General features: G+C 39.9%; 1 protein-coding gene across 1 annotated transcript in view; it reads left to right on the top strand.

The window, feature by feature from the left end:
- Nucleotides 1-24199, top strand: part of CALCR (calcitonin receptor) — a 155524-nt gene that overhangs the window by 107255 nt on the left and 24070 nt on the right. Inside the window, exons 5-7 of the mRNA XM_041466549.1 lie at nt 1973-2085; nt 6181-6272; nt 11218-11344. Coding sequence (XP_041322483.1) covers nt 1973-2085; nt 6181-6272; nt 11218-11344 — 332 coding nt within the window. The remainder of the gene's footprint in view (nt 1-1972; nt 2086-6180; nt 6273-11217; nt 11345-24199) is intronic.

Here is a 24199-nt window from a genome sequence, read left to right as displayed (position 1 = left end):
CAAGTCACAGCGAGAAATCCATGGCACATTGGCACTTTCAGAGTAGGATCAGTTTTTAGTAGGATCAGGTTTGTCTGGCTTTAAGGAAAAGTATGAGGTGAAAGGTTTGTCTCTAACTTACAGAGGCCACATTATACTCTGGCAGAGTGCCTACCCAGGCACTGAAGTACAGAGATGATGGATGACATTGCCATACGTTCTCTGTAGCAGATTAACAAAAGCCGTGCACTTCGCAGAGTGCACGGGATAACCAGTGCAACGCTTGCACACCGTGTTCCATGGTAGCACTACCATTAATCTTTCATCTGTGACTGAAAAGTTTTTCCAGCTTTTGATAGCATCTGGCAAGGAGTAAAAGGGAACGTTGCTACATGGGCAGTCTGAGATTATCTCCAAGCTATGGAAGGCTAAAATTACATGTACTGTTCCTCTTGGTATTGTCGATGCACGTATTGATGTTTAACATGTCCCCCAAAACAATTATTTGAAATCCACAATAATTTCAAAAATTATTGTTTCTGTGTTCTGGAGGATTCTTTTTTCTGCAAGGGTGCTATATAAAATGTATTTATAGTCAGAGTAAAATAACTCTGCCTATACTATCTTTACCTTACCCATAGGATCAGTTCCTTTCTTTAGGCTTTAGGAGTATGAATCTTACAAATTAATAGAACCATTAATCATTAGATAAAGAAAAGTAAGTGGGTATGTTAACCACAAAAAATGAAAATCTAAAAGTGTAAAAGTGTATTGACTGGAAATGCTGATAATCTAAGTATAAAACCAACCAAATTATAGAGGTAGAAAAAGCAAAGATAGACTTTTTAGACTATTTTAAAAATCAGAATTAAAAAAAACATGTTTTTCATAAGTCTCTGCATCACTATCTAATAAAACATAAAATAATTGTTTATTATTTTAAAAGTTTATGATCTTATCCTGTCTTTGTTACTTGGGCAAACATTCCAGTGACTCCCATGTGACGAATGAAAGGCCAGAGGATCTGGCCAAAACTTGACACGTGATTAGGAGTGACCATCTGCACCTCAGCATCCAGGGTGTCCCCAGCAGGAGTGTGAGGCTGACGGAGGGACGCAGACACAGCACAAACCTGCAGCTCCAGGCATCCCACCGAGCTGTGCGCTGCTGAAGCCCCACTGTCCCCCTCCACAGCAAGAGGACGTGCAGAGGAGCACGAGCCTGGAGCACCATCCGTATGGCAGGGCTGTCAGGAAGCATGCCAGAGCCACCTGTGGTGCAGGAGCCAGCACCAGAGACACCTGTGCAGAGGCCAAAAACACATCAGATTATTGAAACAGAGAGCTCTGCAACCATCTTAAATCAAACTGGACACATGGGACCAGTGCCAAAACGTTTGTGAGGCTGCTTGCCTCTGTGCCTGCATGCTGTGCAGACCCTGAGGAGAGCAAGCAATGCTCCCACTCTGCATGTCAGGATTCCACTGGTGGGGAAGCTGGGAGAGACTTTTCCACTCCTCTGCACAGAGAGAGCCCTGGGCTGTTGGCATCTCCAGCACCCAGGCTCTGGTTTATACATTACTGCCCTTTATCTGTGCAATATTTTTAACTCGTTTAACCCTGATACTTGAAACCCTGCGCACTTCCTTCAGGTCTGGCATCAGCACCTGTGGTTATTTTCTCTTCCATAAGCTGCTGTCAACAGTGTCTTTAAATGGATTATTATCAGCTAAATATTGTGTCTGAATGAAGACTGAGATATATACTCAAGGAGTGCAGTGAAACAGGAGACAGCTAAACAAGTTTACCACCAGATAAGTCTCAGAAAAAAAACCAAAACAGCAAAACAGCAAGAGGTATATTAATTACACAGGTTGAAAATAATTTGGATGTTATCACACACACATTTTATTCCCAAAGAAATTATTTCAGATGGGTTTTTTAAGTCATAATATGCAAATATTAAAATAACTATTATTGCAATTTATCATCAGAGAGGGCCTCAAAATATTGTGATGAAACTGGAAATTGGTTCCGCCATCCTGAGAGCAACCGAACTTGGTCCAACTATACCCTGTGCAACTCTTTCACCTCTGAAAAATTGAAGGTATGCTGAACTTAAAGAGGCAATGGTTGTTTGGCAATGTTTTGGGCTGGGCTAGCAATCATACATGTGAGAGAGAGCAGAATAGTCCTATCTTTCAGCTTTATTTTTTGCACAAGACTTAAATAACATTGTTCTTGTGATTTCAGCTTATCTAAATTCTTTAACGAATGCTCAAACATCAGTATTGGTTTGCTATTGGGTGGATAATTTAGTTGTAGTTCATGTGACAAGTTTTGCAGTATTTTTCAGAGGCATTTTTAATTCCTATGATTTTCTCTGATTGACCAAGAGTTATGAAATAATCTTTTAGAGTCTCAATTTTGCTTTCTGTAACAATAATATTCCAAGATGTTTTCTCTGCAGGGCTAGTAATATTAATGTAAGTCAAAATTATTTTTCTTAAGCAAACAGTATTACCCGGTACTCACACTCCTTGAAAAAATATTTATGAATGTACCATTAATCCAGAAAATCTTACAAGCATGAACACATTTAACTTTGACTTTTACTGAAGTAATTGAGAGTATTACAATAATGAATTAAGTACCTGCATCAATATTTCTAAAATCAAGGTGCTAAACTGAAAGAGAAGAACTAAATATAAAAGCACCAAAAGAAATAAGGAGAGAGATATCTGAGAAAACCTTTAAAAAATTAAGTTAGGGAAGCTCATAAAAATAAATGTATTTCTCAAATGCAAGTGGAGGTCCAGGAAAATCTGATTACAGATTTGTGACAGAATAATTTGTGACTATATGGAACAGTGGAAGGAAAAGATTCAAGAAGTGATTTGATTTGGGATTTGTGTTGGAGGACCTCTTCTTATACAGCCAAAAAGCAGCATGCAGGTAACTCAGCCCAAAGGGCCTTGGACAAGTCTGTTGGACTAGGCAGGAGGTGAATTTTAAGAGTTTTTGCAGCATGACAAACCATCATGGTAAAATGAGGCTCATCTATGTGACAAGGCAAGAATAATAGTAACAATAAGAGCTTACAGAAGCATTATGTGGAAACACCATAAATATATAATTTTTCCAGATGTTGGCACATGTAAGGAGGCAAAAAATGTGGTTCTGTTACCTATTATCCATGCCTTCCAGAAGAAGAATTTTTAACATCATTCATGAAGAGAACAGATAGAATAGAAAGGAAAATTGTATGCACATCATGATTTTTCTGAAATGAACATTTTGGAAAATGCACAAAGAATCTAATCTTAGAGAAATGCCAAGTTAGATTATGACCTTTAAACCAAGTCTTCAGTAAACAGAAATGTGCTTCATTTGTAGGCTATTTCCACTTACCTACACATAATATACTCACTTTATTGAGTCAAAGGTATTACTTTTAGAGAATTCTCTTCCCTCAAGTGAAGAAATCTAGAGGAAAAAGGAAGAACATATAAGTTTTCTAAATCCAGGTTAAAAAACCTGCACAAAAAAAAATTGTAATGAGTCAGCATGTTATATAAGTCTTATGTGTCAAGCAAAGCAGAAATTAGTAAAAGTGCTCATTATTTGTTTGAAGTTCACTGAAAATATCAATATGCTATACTTTGGAGGCAGATCATTGGAAAAATATTATAGCCAGTTCTTTCAAATGTAATGATATATGTATGCTTTGTTAGCTGATATTTCAGTCCATTTTGATCTGTCATCACTGTTATATTTTAAGGCTTTTTTAAGCATTTGCCATAGTAAATTTGTAGGATGCAATAAAAAAAAGCAGTTGCTGAGTCCCAAATATACAGTTACTTTAGCACTTGAGAACAGAAAGATGATAGATAGATAGATAGATAGATAGATAGAATAACCAAGAATCCTCCAGGGTGTACATAAACTTGCATGTAACTATCTGGAGATCTTTCCTACTTGTAGATATTTCAGACTATATGTTGTATAAAAGATAGGTAGAAAAAAAAATGTATTTTTGAACAGGTCATCTGTAAATTAAGTTCAGGCTTTAAGAATATATCCATTTAATGTCATTAAAAAACACAGCAATCATGTAGTATGAAGTGGAACAAATGTCACATGTACACAGGGAAGCCTCTCCCACTACCCTGTATTGGAGAAAGTTGTGTCATCTTCTCCACACTCAGGCCTGTCCTGTCTGGGATTGCTGGTGCTCTCAGAACAGGTCATTAAGCATTTGTGCTCACTAACAATGCAGTGGTTAGTCTTTGTGAAGGAGAACTAGGAGACCTAGGTATTTTCAGTAAATATGAACAGTTTTCCATAGCTTGGTGAAGGGTATTCATACTCAGATCATGTCTCTTCTGCATGGTCAGATCAGTGTAAATGTGACTCTGGTTTAAATCTGAATCAGGCCACCACCAGCTAGGTTAATGAATGCAGAAGCTTATTTGAAAGCTACAAAATGTCTCGAGACCAAATTACGTAAGATGTGCACCTTTACTAAGATGAATGGCTTTGCTTTCTGAATTGTTTTCATATTTGTTCTCAAGGCAAAGTTTAAAATTACTTGGAAGCACCAAAAAGAAGTGAGTGTCAAAACTTCAAGCTACAAAAATTCATCTAATCACTGAGAAGAGGAAAATTGCTCATGCATAGCAAAATAAAAATGAATGAAATAGAGCTGAAAAGAGAATAAACCCAGCAGAGGAATTAAGACTTCCAGTCTTTTTTTTTTCCCAGACAGGTTGCTGCTATGTCCTTGCTTTTAGAAAGGAGGCAGTGGTGAAGCCTGGCATGGCATTTAGCCTCCTTCACTCACTCCTCTGACAGATGGCTTAAGAGCTTGGCTGAGACCAAAGTGTGACCTGTAAATACCTCAACATTCTGATGCCCAGGTGCTGTCCTGCAATTTATTTTACAACTGGCATAAAAGATATGGATCAGCCTCCCTTAGAATTCCCTTAGATTTAGTGAAAGCCTAATTATCTGTCCATGGGTACTGGATTCACAGCACTGTCAGTGCACTGAGTTGCCCAGCACCAAGGTTCACACTAATGTGCATGAGAATTTGTCTCAGAATGTGCTGTTCTTGTGTGGTGTGCATTGAGGATAATGGTCATTTCAGCTGCTGCTTTCATGACTCTGAAGGCCTTGGTCATAAGCCCCCTCTGACTTCTCTCCAAAAAGGAGAATCCCAGACTTTGTACCCACAGAAACTCAACCTCAGCTATTTTAGGTGCCTTTTTTCACCTTTCCTTGCTCTTCTGTCTTCATGGGATATGGAGACTAGAAGCACACATGCACTTAAGGTTAGTGCTGTACATTTCAAGCACAGGTTTTTGTTCTACCTTCAGTGCCTTTTTTTGTCATAATGATTATTTTGCTGGCTGCTTGGCTATCATTGCACAGTAAATCAATGATTCAGAGAATTGGCTTGGATGACTCCAAGATCTCCTTCCTGAGTTTGGTCTCCAGTCCTAAGTTTAGCATTGTGTAGACAGGATTTAGATCACTTGTCCTCGGTCTATCAGCCCACTTTTTTTCTGTGTTAAAGCTCATATGACATCTTCTTGTTCCTTCAGTTAAATGAGGCCCTTTGTGAGTGCCTCACTATTATCTGGAAGTATAACCTGAAAATTTAGAAGTTTTTCTGGATCAGCTCATTGATGAATACATTGAACAAAAACACAGCCCTAATACGAGTCATGAAGGCAGTTAAATACTGACTCATCTCCAAAAGTGACCATTAAATTTCTGATTGCTGTTGTTTAAGCTGCTTTGAACACATAAAAGTTTTCTACCAATCCTGCAGCAACCTCTCTTTCTTTTTCTTTTTTTTTTTTTTTTGCATATGTGTGAAAACTTGTCATGGGCACATTAAAAATCTAAATGCATTACGTCTGCTGCACTATCCTAGAGCTTGGGAAAGTTAATGACACAGTGTGAGCAGAGATCTCGCAATCATATCAGGAACAGATATGCATATGTAAGAAACACTCATCTTTAGATCATGAGTCATGCTATTTAATAGATTGCTGATATTAAATAGAAAAAGAATGTTGGAAAGAAAAAAAAATACAAAATAGGAGGTTGATTTTGTAGATTCTTCCTTAAGGAGAAAACAAACGAAGTGCCTGCAAATTGTTCATGCTTGTTTTTTCTTTTTGTTAAATTGCAGATGGCATTCATACTTTATTATATGGCAATCGTTGGCCACGCCTTGTCTATAACATCCCTGTTGATTTCCTTGGCAATTTTCTTCTATTTCAAGTAAGTGTTTCTTACAGACACTCTCTCTTCTTCCCTGAGGCATCTCAACCAAAGGAAATCTTGGAAGTTGTCATGGCAGTGAGAAGCAGCTCTTCTGAGGGTCATTTTATATAGTCCTGATAAAGAAATCTGAGCACAGTTTCCTCTCACCAATGGGACCTCTCCCAGTGGAGTGTAGCTGAGACAAAGTTGTTGTGTTTGTCAGGACTGGTGTGAAAAGTGCAGCCCATGGGGAAATGGTGCAGCTGGGGATGCACTAAGGCCTTTCATTTACCTATTGATATATGTTCCTTAAGAGCATGTCCAGGGCTTGCCAGGTGTCGTGACTGGGGCATGGGGCAATGAGTAGGAGCTCCAAGCTCCTGAAGCACAGGACTACCTGCATCTGAGGCTGAAGGACTGAGCTATTGACCTGAGTAGGTGCTTACAGGACTCAGCCCTAAGAGCCATCTGGCACTAGTGTGCAGCCTGTTATCCTCATTAAAAGAAAAACAGAATGCTGTTGTATCAGAATTTTAAAGGAGACTGATATTCACTGAAAACACTACATCTACTGTATGGATGTACAGCTTCACTAGAGCATTTCAATCTTGTTCTTTTTTGAACCTGTCTACTGTCAATTAGATGCCTCTGCCTCAACTGCCAAACAGGAAGAGTAGTAAAAGATCAAGTCCACCACATCACCACCACCAAGAGGAAGACTAGGAAACACAGGAAAACTAAATGGTTGGACTTTTCATAGTTTATAAGATTCTGTAAGATTGCAAACTCCAAAGAGGTGGATCCAAATACAGGCTGTGAATTCTGGTAATTTCCAAAGAGGCAATTTGATGAGTGCCTATGATAAAACGTCTTAATCAGCTACAGAGATAGCTAGAAACTCTGCCAAATGAACTGATGAATTCCCTTCCCATCTAAGCAGATAAATAGCACAAAACCATAGCCACTGCAATGCTTTGAGAAAACTGGAAAGAGCACAGTTTTATCTGATTTGGAACCCCATTCTCTGGTTTGAGTTCTTTGGGAGAGTAAGGACAGGATCTGGTCAAATTAGGTATGCTAAATGGACCAGCAAGATGATTCCTTGCAGCAAGCAAGGCAGGGTCAGCCTGTCTGACTCACTCTGAGCTCTGAGTCATGAACCACGCATGATCTTGACTGGTCCCAGGCTGCACTGAAAGACTGGTCTTTGCAGCAGCCTTTCAGACAGTAAAACACCTCCTCCTCTCTTCCCTCCTCCGCTTCTCCTTCCCCTGCCATGACTAAGCCATGACACAGAGGTTACAGAGAGAAGAGAGAAAGGAATTAAACCAAAGTGCTTCATAATGGGAAGTCAAAGAGAAAACTAAACTACAGTCATAGGAAAGAGAATTAAGTTATGTGGGAGCGGGGCTCATGTAACCTTCAGCTGTTTTCTATCATCTGGCTATGACAGCAATAAATAATTTGACCTTCAGCTGAAGGGAAGCTGTCAATCAGACAGTCCATCAGATAGCAAGAGTCCATCAGATAGCAGATTATTTCAGGACTGCATAATATACTTTGACTTTAGAGGCAGCTTTCAGGGATTGCAGTTTCCCACATATAAGTTTTCACTGGCAGAGATTGATTTTCAGTTCACTTTTGGGTATCAAGATTAGTAATGATCTGGAATCACAGATGTTGCAGTACTTTCAGAAGGGAATAATGAATCAGTATTGATGAGCATCACTAAGTAATGCTAACACATAACAGGAGAAAGTATTAATAAAGTAGAATGTCTAACAGCTTCATGCATTATCACTTTATTGCAAGATTTCTACAATCACAGAGTGAGACCCCATTATCTTAGTTAATAAAACACAAAGAGGTACCCCTACCTCCAAATCACTACCAAACAAATTATTAAAGACATTTGTATAAAGACAGATGGGGAGTAAAACAAATCTATATTTGCCAGAATAATAGATGGTGTGTTATGAATGCACCTGCAGTCTAATTGCTGCCAAGGCTTTTAAAAGGAGTTGAAGGGTAATGGATGGAAGAACATTCTGTGAAATTTTTGGGGAGTTTTCCCCAGATGCAAGGGAGGACATGGTATAAAGCATGAAAATAATTTGATAACTAAACAATGGGGGAGGAGAGGAAAATAAGTGTTGAGGCATGAAAATCAATATTCTCAGTATTTATACATGAGAAAAATGACAGATTCACAGAGCAGTTCTATGAGGAAAACATTCTAATTGTAATAGGGAAGTAGAGATAGGAACAGTAAAACAAGGGTGACTGTGAGTAGGTAAAAGAACCTGTCTGAAAAAGGGAATGTAGGAGACAGAATCAATGTGAAACACAGGGGAGACACAGAAAACATAGGAGACTGACACTCTAAAGAGACAATGGATAGAGGCTTGGAGACACAAAAGCTCACAGGTTTTAGACACAGATAACTGGCTTAGTTATGCCTTCTTGCATACTGATTTATTAGAATCACACAGAATCACAGAATAAACTGAGTTGGAAGGGACCCTCAAGGATCATCAAGTCCAGCTCCTGGCCCTGTACAGCACCATCCCCACAAGTCACACCATGCACCCAAGAGTGAAGCAGAGTAGGGAGAATACAGAAAGATGGTGGGGACAATGCCAAGGAGCCTCCAAAAACATCACAAAGGAATTATTAATAACACAAAAAGGGCCAGGAAGAGAGCTAAAAGAGGTCAGAGAAGATTGTAAAGGATTATTAAAACCAGCAGAAAGAATAAATCAAATAAAGGTTTGGTTCGACTTTCTGCTCTTGGTGTGGGCCATGTCAGGCAGGTGTTAATGCCATTGTGATGGCAAACACTGAAGGTCAAATTAGAAAGTGAGAGTATGGAAATAAACGTTAATGCTACAGGTGGATCTTTAGCACGAGAGCTGTAATCAAGGAAAAAGGGGAATACTGAGGGAAAAGGAGGAGAAAACAAAGAGAGGAAGGCAGACAGGGAAAGGAGGCTGGGCAGCACACAAAGACACACGTGCTGAAGGGCAGTCTGATTGAATAGATGAATAAAACTGCCAAAAGTCAAGTAGAGCAGTGAGGAAGGACAGGAATGGGAGTTAAGACACACCTACCTGGCTGAGATTATTACAAAAGACTCCCTGTACCAGAAACCACAGAGAAAGGCACCTCGAGAGACAAGGGTCTGCATTTCTGTGGCCAGGAGCTGAAGAGATTGTTCCCAGTAATAAGGAATATTTTATTTCTTGGGAACAGCACTGATGTCACACCAATCCTGTTCCCAGGGTTGCAAAAGAAAGGCAGTTATAAGCATGTCACAGTGTCCCCAGAAAAGTGGGTTTAAGTGGCATAGTGAAAGTATTGTGATGGAGTAGGGGGAGAAAGAAAGACTCAGGACTGAATAAATATCACCAGGGCTTAGGAGCAGAAAAGGAACGTCAGGCTAGATTTGTGATGGGGACAAATACATGTGGAGTAAGCACAAGAACATAGTGTAGCAAAAGTAGCTCCAAAGAATAGTCTATTTTTTCCAATACCATGTCCTACAGTGACTCAAACTGAAAGTTCATGAACCCAGCCCTGTATCTGGCACTCAGTACTTGCCAATAGCTGATGCTGAAGGAGGGCTATAAAATCATGGCCAAGTGTACAGAGATACTCTCATTCTTAGCCACCAGGATCTGCATCTCATAGACATCCTAAACCAAAGATGGTGACTTGATAAATAAGGAGGTCTAAAGAAGTGATAAGCATTGCGGGATGCTGATAACCATAACCAGAAAGATGAGCTCAAGCTAAAGGAAGAACTCCATGCAATGGCTTGGAAAGTAGGTGTAAGGAAAACAAAGACTAAATGGCAGGTGACCAAGGGGCTAAAGAAGGGAAATAAATCAAGCAAGCTAGCAAAATAAGCGGAAAAGAGTTCAACTGGCTAGATTAGCTCTCTTTTTGAAGAGAGTGCACTCTGCATTGGCCTCCACATGCAGAGGAGAAGAAAGCCACTGCCTGTGCTCCATTCAAGACTGCAAAAGACTCCTAGTACTGAGCTTACCCCATCAAAACAGCAGTATTTCTTAGCTGTTCTTTACCTAGCAGTTTTGCCTCCTGACTCTCAGTGATCCCTGCACAGCACAGCATTATCTAACAGCTCCGTGACTGCCTTTCTGCAATCACCCTCTGCCAGCCTGGTGCTATGCTCTGGGGCATGGAGAGATGCAGGGCCCTTTGCCTCAGGGATGTATGAGGAGGTGACATCTGGATTTGGGTATGAATTAGAAATGGGAGATTGTTCAGGTCTGAAACTGCAGTCATGATTTGGTTTCACAAGAATTCTGAAAATTTATCTTGTGTAGCTCTGCTACCCACAATAGCATCAATCCTACCTTCCCCAAAACCAGTGGTTTCAAGAGATTTCTTCTCCTTCTGAGCAGGAAAACAACCTTCTCTGGTTTGGGATCTCACTGGAGTTAGAAATATGCTGGATACCGACCCAAATCTCCCTGTAATTTAAGGAGATTCCTGCCCAAATTCCCATTCTGTCTCACTACTAATTCCTGAAGTAGAAAATAATTTTCATCTGAGTATTTGAGAAATTGAGTCTCCAGGGAACAGTTAATTATAAAGCAGTATTCCTGATATTCATTCCTTGTATCATGCGCATCCAAAAATTCTCAGGGTTCTGCTTTACCACTTAATATCTCAATTACCATGAATTAAAGAAAGGCATCAAGAGCTAAGAATGTAGCTGGATAGGTCTTCACAACATGGTCTAAAAAGCGTGTGGTGCTAAACAGGTGTAAAAACAAACCCAAAAATTTTTCAGAGGTTATGGCCGCAATGCAAGGCATGTATTTTCCAAATATGCCTTGCCAAAAGACATTCTTGAGAGACTGTTGCCAGAAAGAGCTTGTTAAAGTGACATCAGAGGAAAAAAACTAATTTATGACATGTATTACATATTTTTCAGGAGCCTCAGCTGTCAAAGGATAACACTGCATAAGAATTTGTTCTTTTCCTATGTGCTGAACTCCATGTTTACAATTGCCCACCTCATTGCTGTCGTCCCTAACCCAGGCCTTGTAAAAAGGGATCCTGTAAGTACTGCATGACTCCTCTCCATCCTAACACCCAAGTAAAATCACTATGGCCATGCCAAAACCTAGAATTCCCATTCCTCAGCTAATGATAGCCATCTGGAAAAACACACACAGAGGGTGCAGATTCTGAGAATTTCACTCAAACTTGCTCAGATCTTTCACCAAGCAATAAAAATCTTTGAGTCTTGTACAAGCCCCAGACTTGCTCCAGCCAACTCATCCATACAAGTATGTACCAGACCTCCACTGCTCCCAGCAATAACTACCTCAGGATTTCCAACAAAGCCCCTGAGGTGATAGGTGCCTTTGGTGACTGCTTGTCCTTCTTCACAAACCACACACTGGAGAGGGACAGGATGGAAAGAGAGATGGCTTATTTCAATACAACACAAAAAAAGGTCTATTTGCTGTATCTTTTAACTTCGGAGGCAGTAAATCAAAACATTAGTTGCCTTCTCTTAGGTAACTAATGAGTTAGTTACTGCTCTTAGGTAGTGAAACAAGTTGTGCCAGTCCCTCAGCTGATACATATATATGGCAGACCTCAGTCATCCAGCTCTGATCTTGCTCCCTAACCCAGCCATTACACTGTGCTCAGTCCTTACAGCAGCCCCAGCCAATGTGATATTAATGCAAACGTGGTAAGTTTCATTTTAACGCTCATCAGCTTGTAGTCTAATAAGATCATTCAATTATAATTCAGCCATTTATGGCCTGCCACTAATTTCATTAAAGGAATTAAATATTAGCACCTGATATTATTTGATCACATGTGTGTCTCTCAAATGTGTGCTGATTAAGTAAGTTAATTAAAGCAGAACATATATAGCCTAAAGAAAACATCACCAGTCTCAGAAACCATCTGGAGATTAAAAAATAGAGTAGAAGAATAATTTAAAAATCACATATTTTGTTTGTCCTCATTTCATAGCATCATATGTAGATAGTCTGTGCAAGAGGTACAATGAAAATACACTTGATATTTGAAGATAAAAAGATGGCAGATTATATCAGGCACCTAAATTGAAGCAAAATCATTACCTCAGGGTTAAGAATGATATTTTCTGACAGCACAAATAAATTATCTGAAACGGTTTAAACTAAGAGTTGAGGGAATGGGAAGGAGTCTTGTGTTTTAAGATTTCATTTTAAAACTATTGTCTAACAAAATTATTTGTCTAACAAAAGATACTATCTAGTATATTTTGGCCTGATCTTTACTGGAAGTGAAGTCTTGACACCAGTGAAGTCAATGACAAAGCTCTCAGAGGCTCCCACAGAGCCACGTAGCCACAGAACGGGTTCCAGGGCACTGAGGATCACACAATGTTATCCCCAGCCTCCATTACTATGGCACAAACAGTATAAAAGTGACACCAGTGGCTGTCTTTGGAGACCATGGAGTCCCAGAGTGGTGCAGAGGTTCATGTACCACACTCAGCTCTCAGGACTCTGCTCAGAATATGAACAGGAGCCTAAATGCTCAGTATAGTTATGGAAATGACCCAAACAGTGTCCTGTTAACAAAATTGGCTGCAGTTATTGGCTAAGCAGATGCTTTGATGAGCAAAGCCGTTGCTTTGCAATTTCTTCTTCCAAACCAAATTTGCATGTCTTTGACCCAGCAGTGAAAGGCTGTCTACAGCCAAGGTACAAAACTTGGGGCCAGAAGATCTGGGGCCTCTCATTTTTGTCCCACCATTGATTATGGGAGGACGGTATACTCAGTGCTTGATCTTGCCTCACATTCTAGATTTCCCTCCCAAAAAACCAAAAAAAAGAATAAAAAGAATGTGAGGTGACCTGCTAATATGTTCAAAGTCTCCCAGACTTACTAGAAAATATATTCTGTTACCTTAGTAACTTAATAAATTTTTAAGTTTGTGATTGAGAAAAGAAGACTAACAGACAGGACCACATTTTTAACATATGATGAAATTACAGAAAATCTCTATATAGAGTATATGAAGACTTAGAGGATTTATGTTTAAAATGCTAAAAAAAATTACAAAAAATTCCCATAATATTTTTATGCCTAATTATCAGAGCAAATGATACCTATTATCAGAGCAAATGAAAGCTTTACATCTTGGGTGTTTTCTACTCCTACTGCACCCTCTGCTTTAATAAGTTCATTTGAAGATCATGGCTTCTGACTTCCTCTAGTTTGCTGCACTTATCCACTTTCTACATGCACATCTTTGGAGCTTCACAGGCCCATGTAGGTATGGCTCTCACCTTTTGCATATACAGAAATACTGAAATGCGTAGACTGAATTTCGAGCAGTCGTGGATACCACTCACATAACAGCCATAAACTGAGATGAAGTTGCTGGTATTTATTCTGCAAAATAATAAATGTGTTTCCAACCCCAATAGTTCCTGCTTTTTTTTTTTTTTTCCTACCTAAAATTTCACAATAGTTTTTAAATGTGAAATGCCATGGGAAAATACTTTCAGTGATTCATAATTTCTGAGGATATCAACAAATCCATATAATTTTGAAAGAAGAAAGAACAATCTCTTAAATAAAAAGAAGAAGAGTCAGGAGGAGCAAGAGAGGAAATTCCTTCCTAACTCCAAGACAGCCCCATTCTCCCTGTGACCCAGGGAGAAATGACATGAGACAATCCAAAGCATCATTTACTTGAGGACAGTCTGTACCACATCCTTACTCACATTGCTGCTAAGAGTTAAATCCTTTGATGATCATTCTGCTCATGTAAAATGGTAAGTCAAGCCACTTTTACAATAATCTTAACTTGTTTATTTACTTCATGTTTTCTGGTTTTACAATTTTCTCTCTCTCTGTTTCTCTTTCTGTCAGATTTATCTGGATCTGAAACCATGGAAAAGAAGGATCTGAGTCCAGGTAGCCATACAAGAAATGAAGAAGCAATGGACAAGGTTCAAAGACATTTAAACAAAAATAAACAGGACACGTGTATGAACACTTATTTACATATACTGAAAATTTTCACTGCTTTATCTGAACTAGGAACTGCATTAATTATGCTGTTACTGGAACTACAGTCATAGGAAGAGATATCATTTATCACCTTCCCAAATGAGACTGACCCACAGTAGAAGGGTGATCCATGGACAGCACATTATGTTCTCCATTAAAATCTCCAGAAATATAAATAAAACTCTTGCTGCCAAATCTCTCAATATAGTCTTATGCATTAAATCTGTATTTTTCATTTTCTGTATTCCACAGGAGTCATTTTAATACTCATACTGATGGGAGTAAAAGGAATCGACAGCTAATGCCTGAAGGGGCAGCTTTGCCAATGAGAAACTGAGCAATGCTCCATGGGCATCATATAAATATGCTTTTAGGTGGGGCTAAGTTTGGTCACAAATTATGTCTCAGTAATTAGAACCTCTTCCACAAAGGCAGAGATCTTACCTTTTTTTTTTTTTAGAGTTCCTACTGTATTTTTTTTTCATGTTCTAGTAGAAATATCTGTCCTCTTCTTTCTGCAGGTTCTTCTGTAGCCTCTTCACCTGCCATTGTATGGTGTAAAAGTTTATACTTTGATTGCAGTTTTATAGAGGCTATAGCAAAGGCCAGCATTCCACTAGTAGTTCCTAGGAGCCCTGTGTGGGGTCTCATGCTTGGCCACATTATGTCAGAGAGTAAGGACACAGCATCCATTCAGGCACATCCCAATCCCACTGTCAAGTCCCATCTCATTGCCACACAGTTTCTTTAGGCCTTAATGTATAAACAATCTGTTCACCCTCTTACATGGGTTCAGTAGCAGACCTGGTATGGACGAAACCAAAGCAATCCCTCTTTAATTACATGCAGCATGATTTCATTTCCTCCTGGCAGCATCTGTAACTAATTCAGCCCTTGAACATGAGGGATGAGAGGATGGAGGCTGTTTTTCCCTCCTTGTGTAGATATATTTCTATTTTAAAGATCTTGAGCTAGTTTCCACCCTAGCTGATGGTGCAACATGCACTCTGTGTCTCTGGCAGGAGCACATCGTCCCTTTCCCTTTGCAAGCATTTCCCTAAGTTTGCTGACACTGTGAGCATGAGGTGGGATGACAAGGGACACTTGGTTATCTGTACTGCCCAAAACCCATCTCCTGGAACAAGCAAGCCTTCTAAGCACTAAGATCTTCTGAGCATCTTACTGCTTTCAGCATTATTAGTTAGACCAAGAGAGCACGAAGGTGGTGCCAACTAATATTAAAGTTTTAAAGCAAGGCTTTAAATAGTAAAAATTCTAGTTTGTTGTGGACACAAGAACACTATAAATAATCTCTCCATTAACAAATTAAAGTGAAAACTACTACTGCCCAATCATGTTAGGTCTTCCTCCCTACCGCAATTACAGCATAATAGTAGAAATAAAACACTGAGCTGTGTGGACAGATGACAAGTGTAAAAGAACAGTTACTGTGATTTATGGGGTTCCAATATTGGTATTCCCCTGTTCTCAAAGGAATAGAGAGGCAATGTAAGACACGAAAGCAAAGGAGATTTTGCAGCATTTCGGGAATAGTGTCAATTTGTGTATTTTTTACCATACAAATGTTATTTTCTTACCTCTTCTTGCTTTCATTTCCTGCTGATCTAGCCTGGCAGAGCATGGGAGGTTTAAAACACCTTTTTATCAAATGTGGGTCTCATATCAGTGAGAACAAATGGCAAAACTGCTTCTCCATGTGACTTTTTTTCCTTAGTTGTTCCAGGAGATCTCCCTGGAAACAGCAACAGTGGAGATCCACAAGGAAAGGGGGACTTCCATCTTCTGAGTTGTTTCATGTATTATATTTGGGGTAGGGCTTCAGGAGGTGCAATTCTTGTTAAATAATTTGATTCTTTTTTTCATGTGATTATTTCCACAAATTTCTGTCACTTTCAAAGCATCTCTGAAGTCTTTTATCTTAGTACATCTCTTCCTCCTCCATCCTGCTTCCATTACATTATTTATCCTCAGCAGCCAGTTTAGAGACCAAGAGGTGACACAGAACCTGGTCAATTGTGAAATCAATAGAATGAGAGTAAGGACAGGAAGATTTGGCACTAATGTTGAAAGTTAGAGAGAAGTTGTCCCCACTAAGAAGAATTTTTGAATTGAACAAAGCACCACATCACATTGCTGAGGTTCACAGTTGTGGTGGCTGAGCCCATGAGGTGCAAGCAAGCACAGTTCCAATGTTCATGTGTCTGTGGAGGGGTGATCACAGAGGGATAGGGAAAGGAAATTCCTACTCTATCTATCTGTGCCCTCATCCACAAAGAAAGGCAGGGATGATAGCTTTCATGTAGCTCAACCCAAAGATTTTCGTGTTGAAATAACTAAGACTCTATCGGATCCTGTGTATGGCCTCTTATTTAGGAGCCAGAGTGCCATTTCCTCCAGAAATGTGTTTCCAGAAAGAACCTTATAATGCAAAATGCATTGTTGCCCAGAAGCTGAAGGCATCAAATCCCAGAGCTCGTTCCCAGATTTTCTGTCCGCATCTTTTCTGCTCAGGTGAGGTAGACCTGCACTCAAATGCCCTGTACAAGTCCAAACAGATGCAAATATCTGTGAAAAGTCAGATTTAACCTGTCATTCTGCCTTGTCATTATGCATCTGCAGCATCTCTGGACCCTGAAGCTCTGCAACTGTGGCAGTGAGAAGTGAGCAGTCCCAGCACAGTTGTTCCCAAAATCAGTAGAATCTCAGCATCCCAGTTCTTGCTGTCATTCTTTCGTTTAGCCACAGTGGTCATTCACAGCCATGAGGCTGTTGAAGCAAAGCACACACTGCAAAGCACACACTTTTGCTTTATGCAAGATGAGCGAATCAATTCCAGATTTGCTGAAATTCATGACATGTCTCCAGAACTGCTGCTCAAGAAAGATATGCTTACTTTACCCTCAGATCTGAGCTGTAGCAATCTCTAAAAGGCTATTCATCTTCCACAGTATGGAATTGTTTTTGACTTAGATGAATTTCTGAGGCTTTTTTCATTTTTCCTTTTGGTCTTCCCAAGAGATGAGAGAGATGACAAAGTGAAGATGACGTAAAAATTTGGGATAGTACCTGGGCAACCATAATTTTCTGTCAATTGTGCTGTCTCCAATGCATCTGAGGGACTGAAAGTTAAATAGATAATAATATGTCATTAGTCCCTAGGCATAGAAAATGTCAAGTAGCCACTCGTTAAATGTCAGATCAACAAGTGCAGATGCTAACAGTTGTCTTTTGATGGATTCTGTGTTACACTGTATGGACATGTCACATCCTGATGAACTTCTCTTCTACACAAGGTCTCCCACATTCATAGAACATTTGATATTTCTCTGTGAATATAAAGCAATTATATATAGAAACACTCAAGATGTCTCTCCAAGTTTTCCTTGCAGTATGCCTTTAAAAGGGTCTAACTGAAATGTGAGACATTTGAGTGTGAATTGCCCAAAAATATATTTAAAAATCCTTCAAAACATTGGATTGTTCAAAAAATAATTCCCCTCAGAAGAACAGTACTATAATGTTTCCAAAACACAATACTCTCCCTGATACCATTCTGCCACAGCTATTTTCCTTGCTGGGATTTGTCTGATTAAATGGCAGTGCTTCCTGTAGAGGCAACTGTGTCTCAATCTGAGACAATTTACCTCACCCTAAAGCAGGTGGCTAAAACAGGTCAGGTGAATTAAATGCAGAGTGCCTTCTCCAGGGACTACATCATCCTGCACATCTGTAGCATGAAGTCAGACACGCCCTTCAATGACTGCTGCGCAGACCAGCAGTATTGCCCATTTTCTGCCATGACCCTGCTACCCTTGGTTACCTTGTGTTTCTTGAAGGTATCTAAGACCAAACAGAAGTAGCCTGACTCAGAAGAGAAAAAAAAAAAAAAAAAGAAAAGAAAGAACATCAAAGTGCCTTTAGATGACAGCCAAATGTATGGAATAAGGGTATGGAAGAACAGTAATGACTTTCAGTAAGAGTTAAACATCAAGAGACTTGGGTTAGTTATGCACATGACCTTTAAATTTAGTTGGCAGAATGAGCTATTGGCCAATAATAGCTCAGTTGTTTGGATAATTGAACTCCTTTGCTCACCATCTCACCTCTGAGTGGCTTATGCTTGCATACACCCAATCGACTGACTTTGCAATTTTCTGGCATCTCCTTGGCCCAACATCCTTTGAAGGGGTTGGCAGCTCTAGCTAGCAGCAAGTCATCCCAGGAAAGACACTGGAGCAGCATCTGAGTTACATCTAGAGAATTAAAACACTCAGAAACTTTTAAGGTCAGACTTGTCTTACATTTGGAGACCTGTTTTGCAGACACTTACAGCTGACCTAGTCACTCCATGCTAAAAATAGACAAAGTTGCACGCAGGTACTATCCATCTGGCTTATTTTAGATATATCCTGTTGGATGAGGTATTTTTTACTATAATCTCCATCATCTCTATCATTATCTTTTGATTACATGAGAGACAGATTGGGTGTCTATATTTAGTATCACAAATCCCAGTTGTATCATTAGAAAACTCCTGGAGCATTTAACTGAGTCGTGAGTGGATATATCCATGTCATCAAAGCGCACCTAGTCCCCAGGAAATGCTTTTGAGGGTCTAGATCTTACACCTCAAACATAAGGTAGGTGCACTTGACTGTTAGATATACTCCATGCAAAATTAAACTACCCTGGCTCAGGGCTCAATGCCCAGAACTCAGCTATGCCTGGATGCAGATTTGAGTAACTCTGCCTTGTCCTATTCTCCTGTGCCTGTGGCTCTTGCTTGAGTGTTATGGTAGAGGAGAGGTGCCTGGAATAGCAGGAGCTCTTAACCCTTTTTTCAGGGATTGCCTCCCTCCACTGGGAGAAAGTGGCAGCAGATCCTGTCCAAATGAACAGCAGGTTGCACTGTCTTCTGCGAGTTTTTTTTTTGGGTTTTTTTTGTTTGTTTGTTTGTTTTTTGTTTTTTTTTTTTTATGCATCCCTGCCCTTGTTTTCTCTCCCTCTTTGCTGGCCTATCCGCTCTCCTCCATCAGTCAGGCTCATATCTACAATGGCTCCCTGAAAAACTGCCTCTCTCTGGCAACACCACTCAGAAACCAAGCCGATAAAACCCCTTGGGAATGATGAGGCTCTTTTGCTTTGCCTCACACCCCGCGTCACTCTTGCCATCCTGCAGGTGAGGAGCCAGTGGCCACTGCACACTGAGACAGGGCCAGCTGTGCTGTGAGAACCCCTCTGGCCCTGCAGAGCTCAAAGCTGCAGCCCAGGGAGAACTATTGCTACAGCAGCCAGGACTCAGGTATGTGCAGATGTAGCCTTATTAATTCCTGTCCAGAATGTGCAAATCTGGGCTGGTTGCTTTGCTGTAGCAGAGACCTGGACACACATGCTGTTAAGAATATCCCCTGTTGTTTAATTTCTTATTTTGCTGTCTTGTAACACAAAACCTGGGAGCCCTCTGAGAACTGTGTACATTTCATTCTGTAAATGATTAAGAAGTATATTAAAACGTTAATCTTCTTCCAAACCCCTGTATGCCAGGTTTCTGACTGGAACATAGTTTAATGGATGACTCATTGCAGATACATTGTATAATGGTGTGATGTTCTGATAGCCAGTGATTTACAGCTACAACACTTAGCTCAGTCTTGCTTTGGAAAAACTTTTATTGCTTATTTGTGTAACATATGGATACTTGGAATTTAAGAATATTTTCATAGACTAGTGTTCTAATAGTCAGAAAAAAACACAATTTTTTAAGGCAGAGCAGTAATCAAACTTGAAGCTACTCCTTTAAAATGCTATGTTTAGAATGTTTGAGAATATTTTGTACTGCCTTCAAACTGAATTTGAATAAATCATATCTGGCCTGCATGGCAAGCTGTAATCTCTTCAAGGAGGGTCCTTTGCTGCCATGCACTGGGGAGGTTTCCCAGAGCTGAAGAGGAACTAAGATAGTAAGGTCAAATATGTGTATTTCCCTTTAAACAAAGTGTACAGCTGTAGTGATGGCTCATATAGCTGGCTTGGTTTAAAATTGGTAACCTTGGCTGGCCTGTTCTCAGTAATTTATTTGAAATGTCGGTGGGGAGCATTTCAATGGATGGTGAGCTTTGGAGAAGAGACATTTCGTTATGCAAGCTGAGAGGCCTTCCCATACTTGCTTTCCATAGGGCAGGTTCTCTGCAGTTGACAAGGACTGATGTAAAACACAGACCTCCCAGCCTGCCAGCCTGAGCTCCTTTACCCAGGAGAGCACTGCAGGAATGGGCACACACAGAAATCTGCAAGACTTTCCTGTGCCAAAACAGAGTCAAGCCATTTGTTCTGACTGAATTACTAGGACAAACTTCCTCAAACAATTAGCAGGTTTATTTCATATTAAATTTTGTTATTATCATTGAAACTGGAATTGTGGGGTTTATGCAGTCCAAGAGTTTTTACTTGACTTGCCCCTAAGAGGGTAAGTGGTATAGTTAATGGTGCAGTTTTCTGTCCATAAGCTATTAATCAATAACCAAGGAGAGCCTTAATAGAGAAATTACAAGTACCTGTGATGCGAGGCTGCTGGATTAGCTGAGGAGAGCACTATGCCAATTACATTATTGTGCAATTGCAGGGTCCTGCATAGGCAGATGGACCTTTGGGACTCCTTTGGCAGGACTGGAACATTAAAAGTGTTTATAACATGCCAGTATGCCCTGCAAAACATCATAGACACCGTTTCTATCTCTTTCTTGTAAAAGGAGAGTACTTGTTTTATTTCTCCTCTGGGAAATATTCCAGAATCCTTTTGAAGTTCTTTTGTTGCATACTGCAGCTGTGGTGTTTACAAGATTTCCATAACTCTCTGCAAGATTTGTAAGTGAGAGGAATATGACTAACTGTATTCCTATTGACCCCTTTTGCCCCTGAGTAATTAGGCCACAATCATTGCAGTCATTGGAGGTTGCTTTTATGAGGAAGGAAAATCAGCAACAATTGACTCCTTTTTTTCTTGGATGCTGTCCTGCAGATCTGTAGAGAACCTTTCTCAGTTTCTGTGCCCATCAATGCAGTGCAAACATGTGGCCAGAGGCAGCCTCCTTGCTCGCAGATTGAGTTTCTTTCCACACTGCATTCTGCCAAAATAGGTTCATTCTTGGCCATCCTTCCAGAATCACAAAAGTAGCTGCTTTTTTAAGGCTGACTTTGAGGTAATTTTTTCCTGATAATTTTTTCACACTTACCCTTGCTATGGCCATCAACAGAACAGTGCAGGACAGTGCTGTCTGTTTCCAGGCTGTCGAAAAGTGGAGTATTTGTTATTCCATTGTTCAGGACACCAACCTGAGCAACAGTTATGGGGGTGCACTAGAAAGGACCTGCTATTTCCTCTCAGCCTGTGCTGCTCATCAATTAAAACCCACTAGCTTCAGTCACCTGCACACCAGGTTGCAGACTGAAAAGCTCATGACTTTTAACTCCCCTTCAGAGTGTGAAGGTGCTGCAATAATCCTTTCCTGGATTTCACTGTGCTGCATATTTGTACAAGACACAGCAAGGACAGAGACTCTGCCTCAAAGAACTTACAACATAACTTTTGTCTTCAGCAGAAAATAAACTTCCTGCACATGTTTTTATGTCAAAGTTACCAGTCATAAAATCTTGAAACAGTCATAGATCATGGAATGGTTTGGTTGGAAGGGACCTTAAAGATCATCTCATTCTAACACTCAATGTGGTCTTGAACACTTTCAGATATATGGAGTCTACAACCCCCCTGGACAACCTGCTTGAGTGCCTCACCACCCTTATAGCAAAAATATCAGTCTTCATAAATTATAGATATCAGTCTTTACAGATTATATTAAAGATTTATAAATTATAGTAAAGAAAACAATCAGTTATTAAGCATTGCACAGGTGGAAAATCTGCTTCTGCATCATCTTGCAGTTTTGTTTTGCTTGCTTCTGTAAAAATAAACACTATATAAAATCTACTATTTTTTCTATTTTCTCAATTAAGATTAATATACACCAAGGTGTTGGTTGTATTTGTCGTGTTTTATTTTTACCAATCCAATTCTTATCAGTAAAAAGATTCTCTTTTACTAAAAAATCTCTTTTACTTGTTCTAACCAAAGAACAACAGTTTGTTTATTGTAGGAAAATATTTCCATTGCATCACTTAGCCGTAGCTGAAACACACTGCATTTGTTACCTCATCCAAAGCAGACTGATTTTTTTCCCCTTTGAATAATACGAATTTAACATCTTATCTTAATGCACTGTTGTGTTTAAACTTATAATAACTTTTTCACATAAATTCTCAAATTAATGTGATGTGTATGAAAGTACTAGTCATAATAATCCTTTACTCTTTGCCAAGGGTTTTCTTACTTCTCTAACTTAATACATCAGAAGTCATGTGTTGTCTGCATGTCCATTGCCCTAAAGGATAAGTAAAATATTTCATTTTTGAAGCCACAAGTCATAGTTCAGATGGAGAGTACACGAAAGAAAGAAATGTTGGGAAATTAAGCAAATGGAGCTTAGCTCTATATGTCAGCTGTCTTAGCTCTATAGCTGTTTTTTCTATGTGTGCATTTTTTTGAGCTACAGATAGAAGTTCCAGCAAAGACTGACTTGGTTCTAGTGGAAGGTATGTTCAGACAGTCTCTGCTCAGAGAGCTGCTGAGAAGTGCATACAAAGAGGCAAAGAGGAGCAAGGATCCTCCACAGCCAACTTCCTTTCAGTTGGGCAGTATGAAAGAGGGAAAGAATTAAGTCAAAATGACATACTTGAGAAGTACCATGGATTTTATTGCAGAACTCACCATCTGTGCTCAGTTCCTCCTCTAATTGTTCCTAGAGCCCAGCTCACTGGATGGAATGCTGGAACAATTTGGCCCTGGCAAGAGCAGGACCAGCCCATGTGCAACCTGCAGGCACCCTGAGTCATTCCCACTAGAGCCATGAGGAAAACAATGCCTTGAGCTCTCGGTGGCCCCTCTGACCTGCAGCTCCTTCTTGGAGATCTCCACAAGGGGACACAGTGCTGGCACAGTGCAAACCTCAGACACAGAAAACTGCTGTGATGGCTCAGTAAGTTTGCTTATGTTTTAGAGGCCAGGGTAGCTGGCTGATGCCAGGGAGAGCACCTGAATCTCTGTGTAGACTGAGGGAAGTGTCTGTCAGGCAAGGCAGCCCTGGTATGGATGGGTGATCAATAAGGGGAGAAAGGAGAAAGGAAAGCCACCAGCTAGGAGGCTGCATTGAGTGTGGGCTAGGAAACAAGACAATAAACATATTGACCCAGACCTGTGAAAAACAGTCCGGGAATGATATAAGAACCTTACTGAACACTTTTGCCCACAGAAAAAAGGAGCAAATACATCTTCACTTATCATTTGTTTTGGTGGTAGTTGTAGTGGTAGTGCTGGTTGACTGCGTTGGGTTGGGTTCAATATACAACCCTTTTTGGACACACTTTTAAGAACTGTTCAGCCACAGTGTGGAAAAAAGATGTAACAGTCTGTTCTGTCCTGCATGGTGAGAAGAAAACATGAATTGCTAGAAAATAAAAACAGTTCATCACACTAATCTTGTCAGAATCCTATATCCTAAGCTATCAATAAACCTATATTTTCATGAACATCAACCTGAACTTCAGATATTGAAACAGAATTAAATACACATGTTTGGGTAATTGGGAATTGGCAACAGAAGGTTGGCTGGATGACTGAGATTTTCTGATCCAGAGGGGCAGTCCAGACAAATGCAAAACATGCAGTCTCCTACCTGCTGAACTGCAAAAGTGTCTCTTGAAAGAGATGAGTGAATCCTAATGACATCTTGTACAGCCCAGATAGTCAGCTT

The sequence above is a fragment of the Pyrgilauda ruficollis genome, unplaced genomic scaffold, assembly GCF_017590135.1.
Source record: "Pyrgilauda ruficollis isolate IOZ18807 unplaced genomic scaffold, ASM1759013v1 scaffold2, whole genome shotgun sequence".
Lineage (NCBI taxonomy): Eukaryota > Metazoa > Chordata > Aves > Passeriformes > Passeridae > Pyrgilauda > Pyrgilauda ruficollis.
Note: the sequence above shows the minus strand (reverse complement) of the source record. Positions and strands in the feature narration are given on the sequence as shown.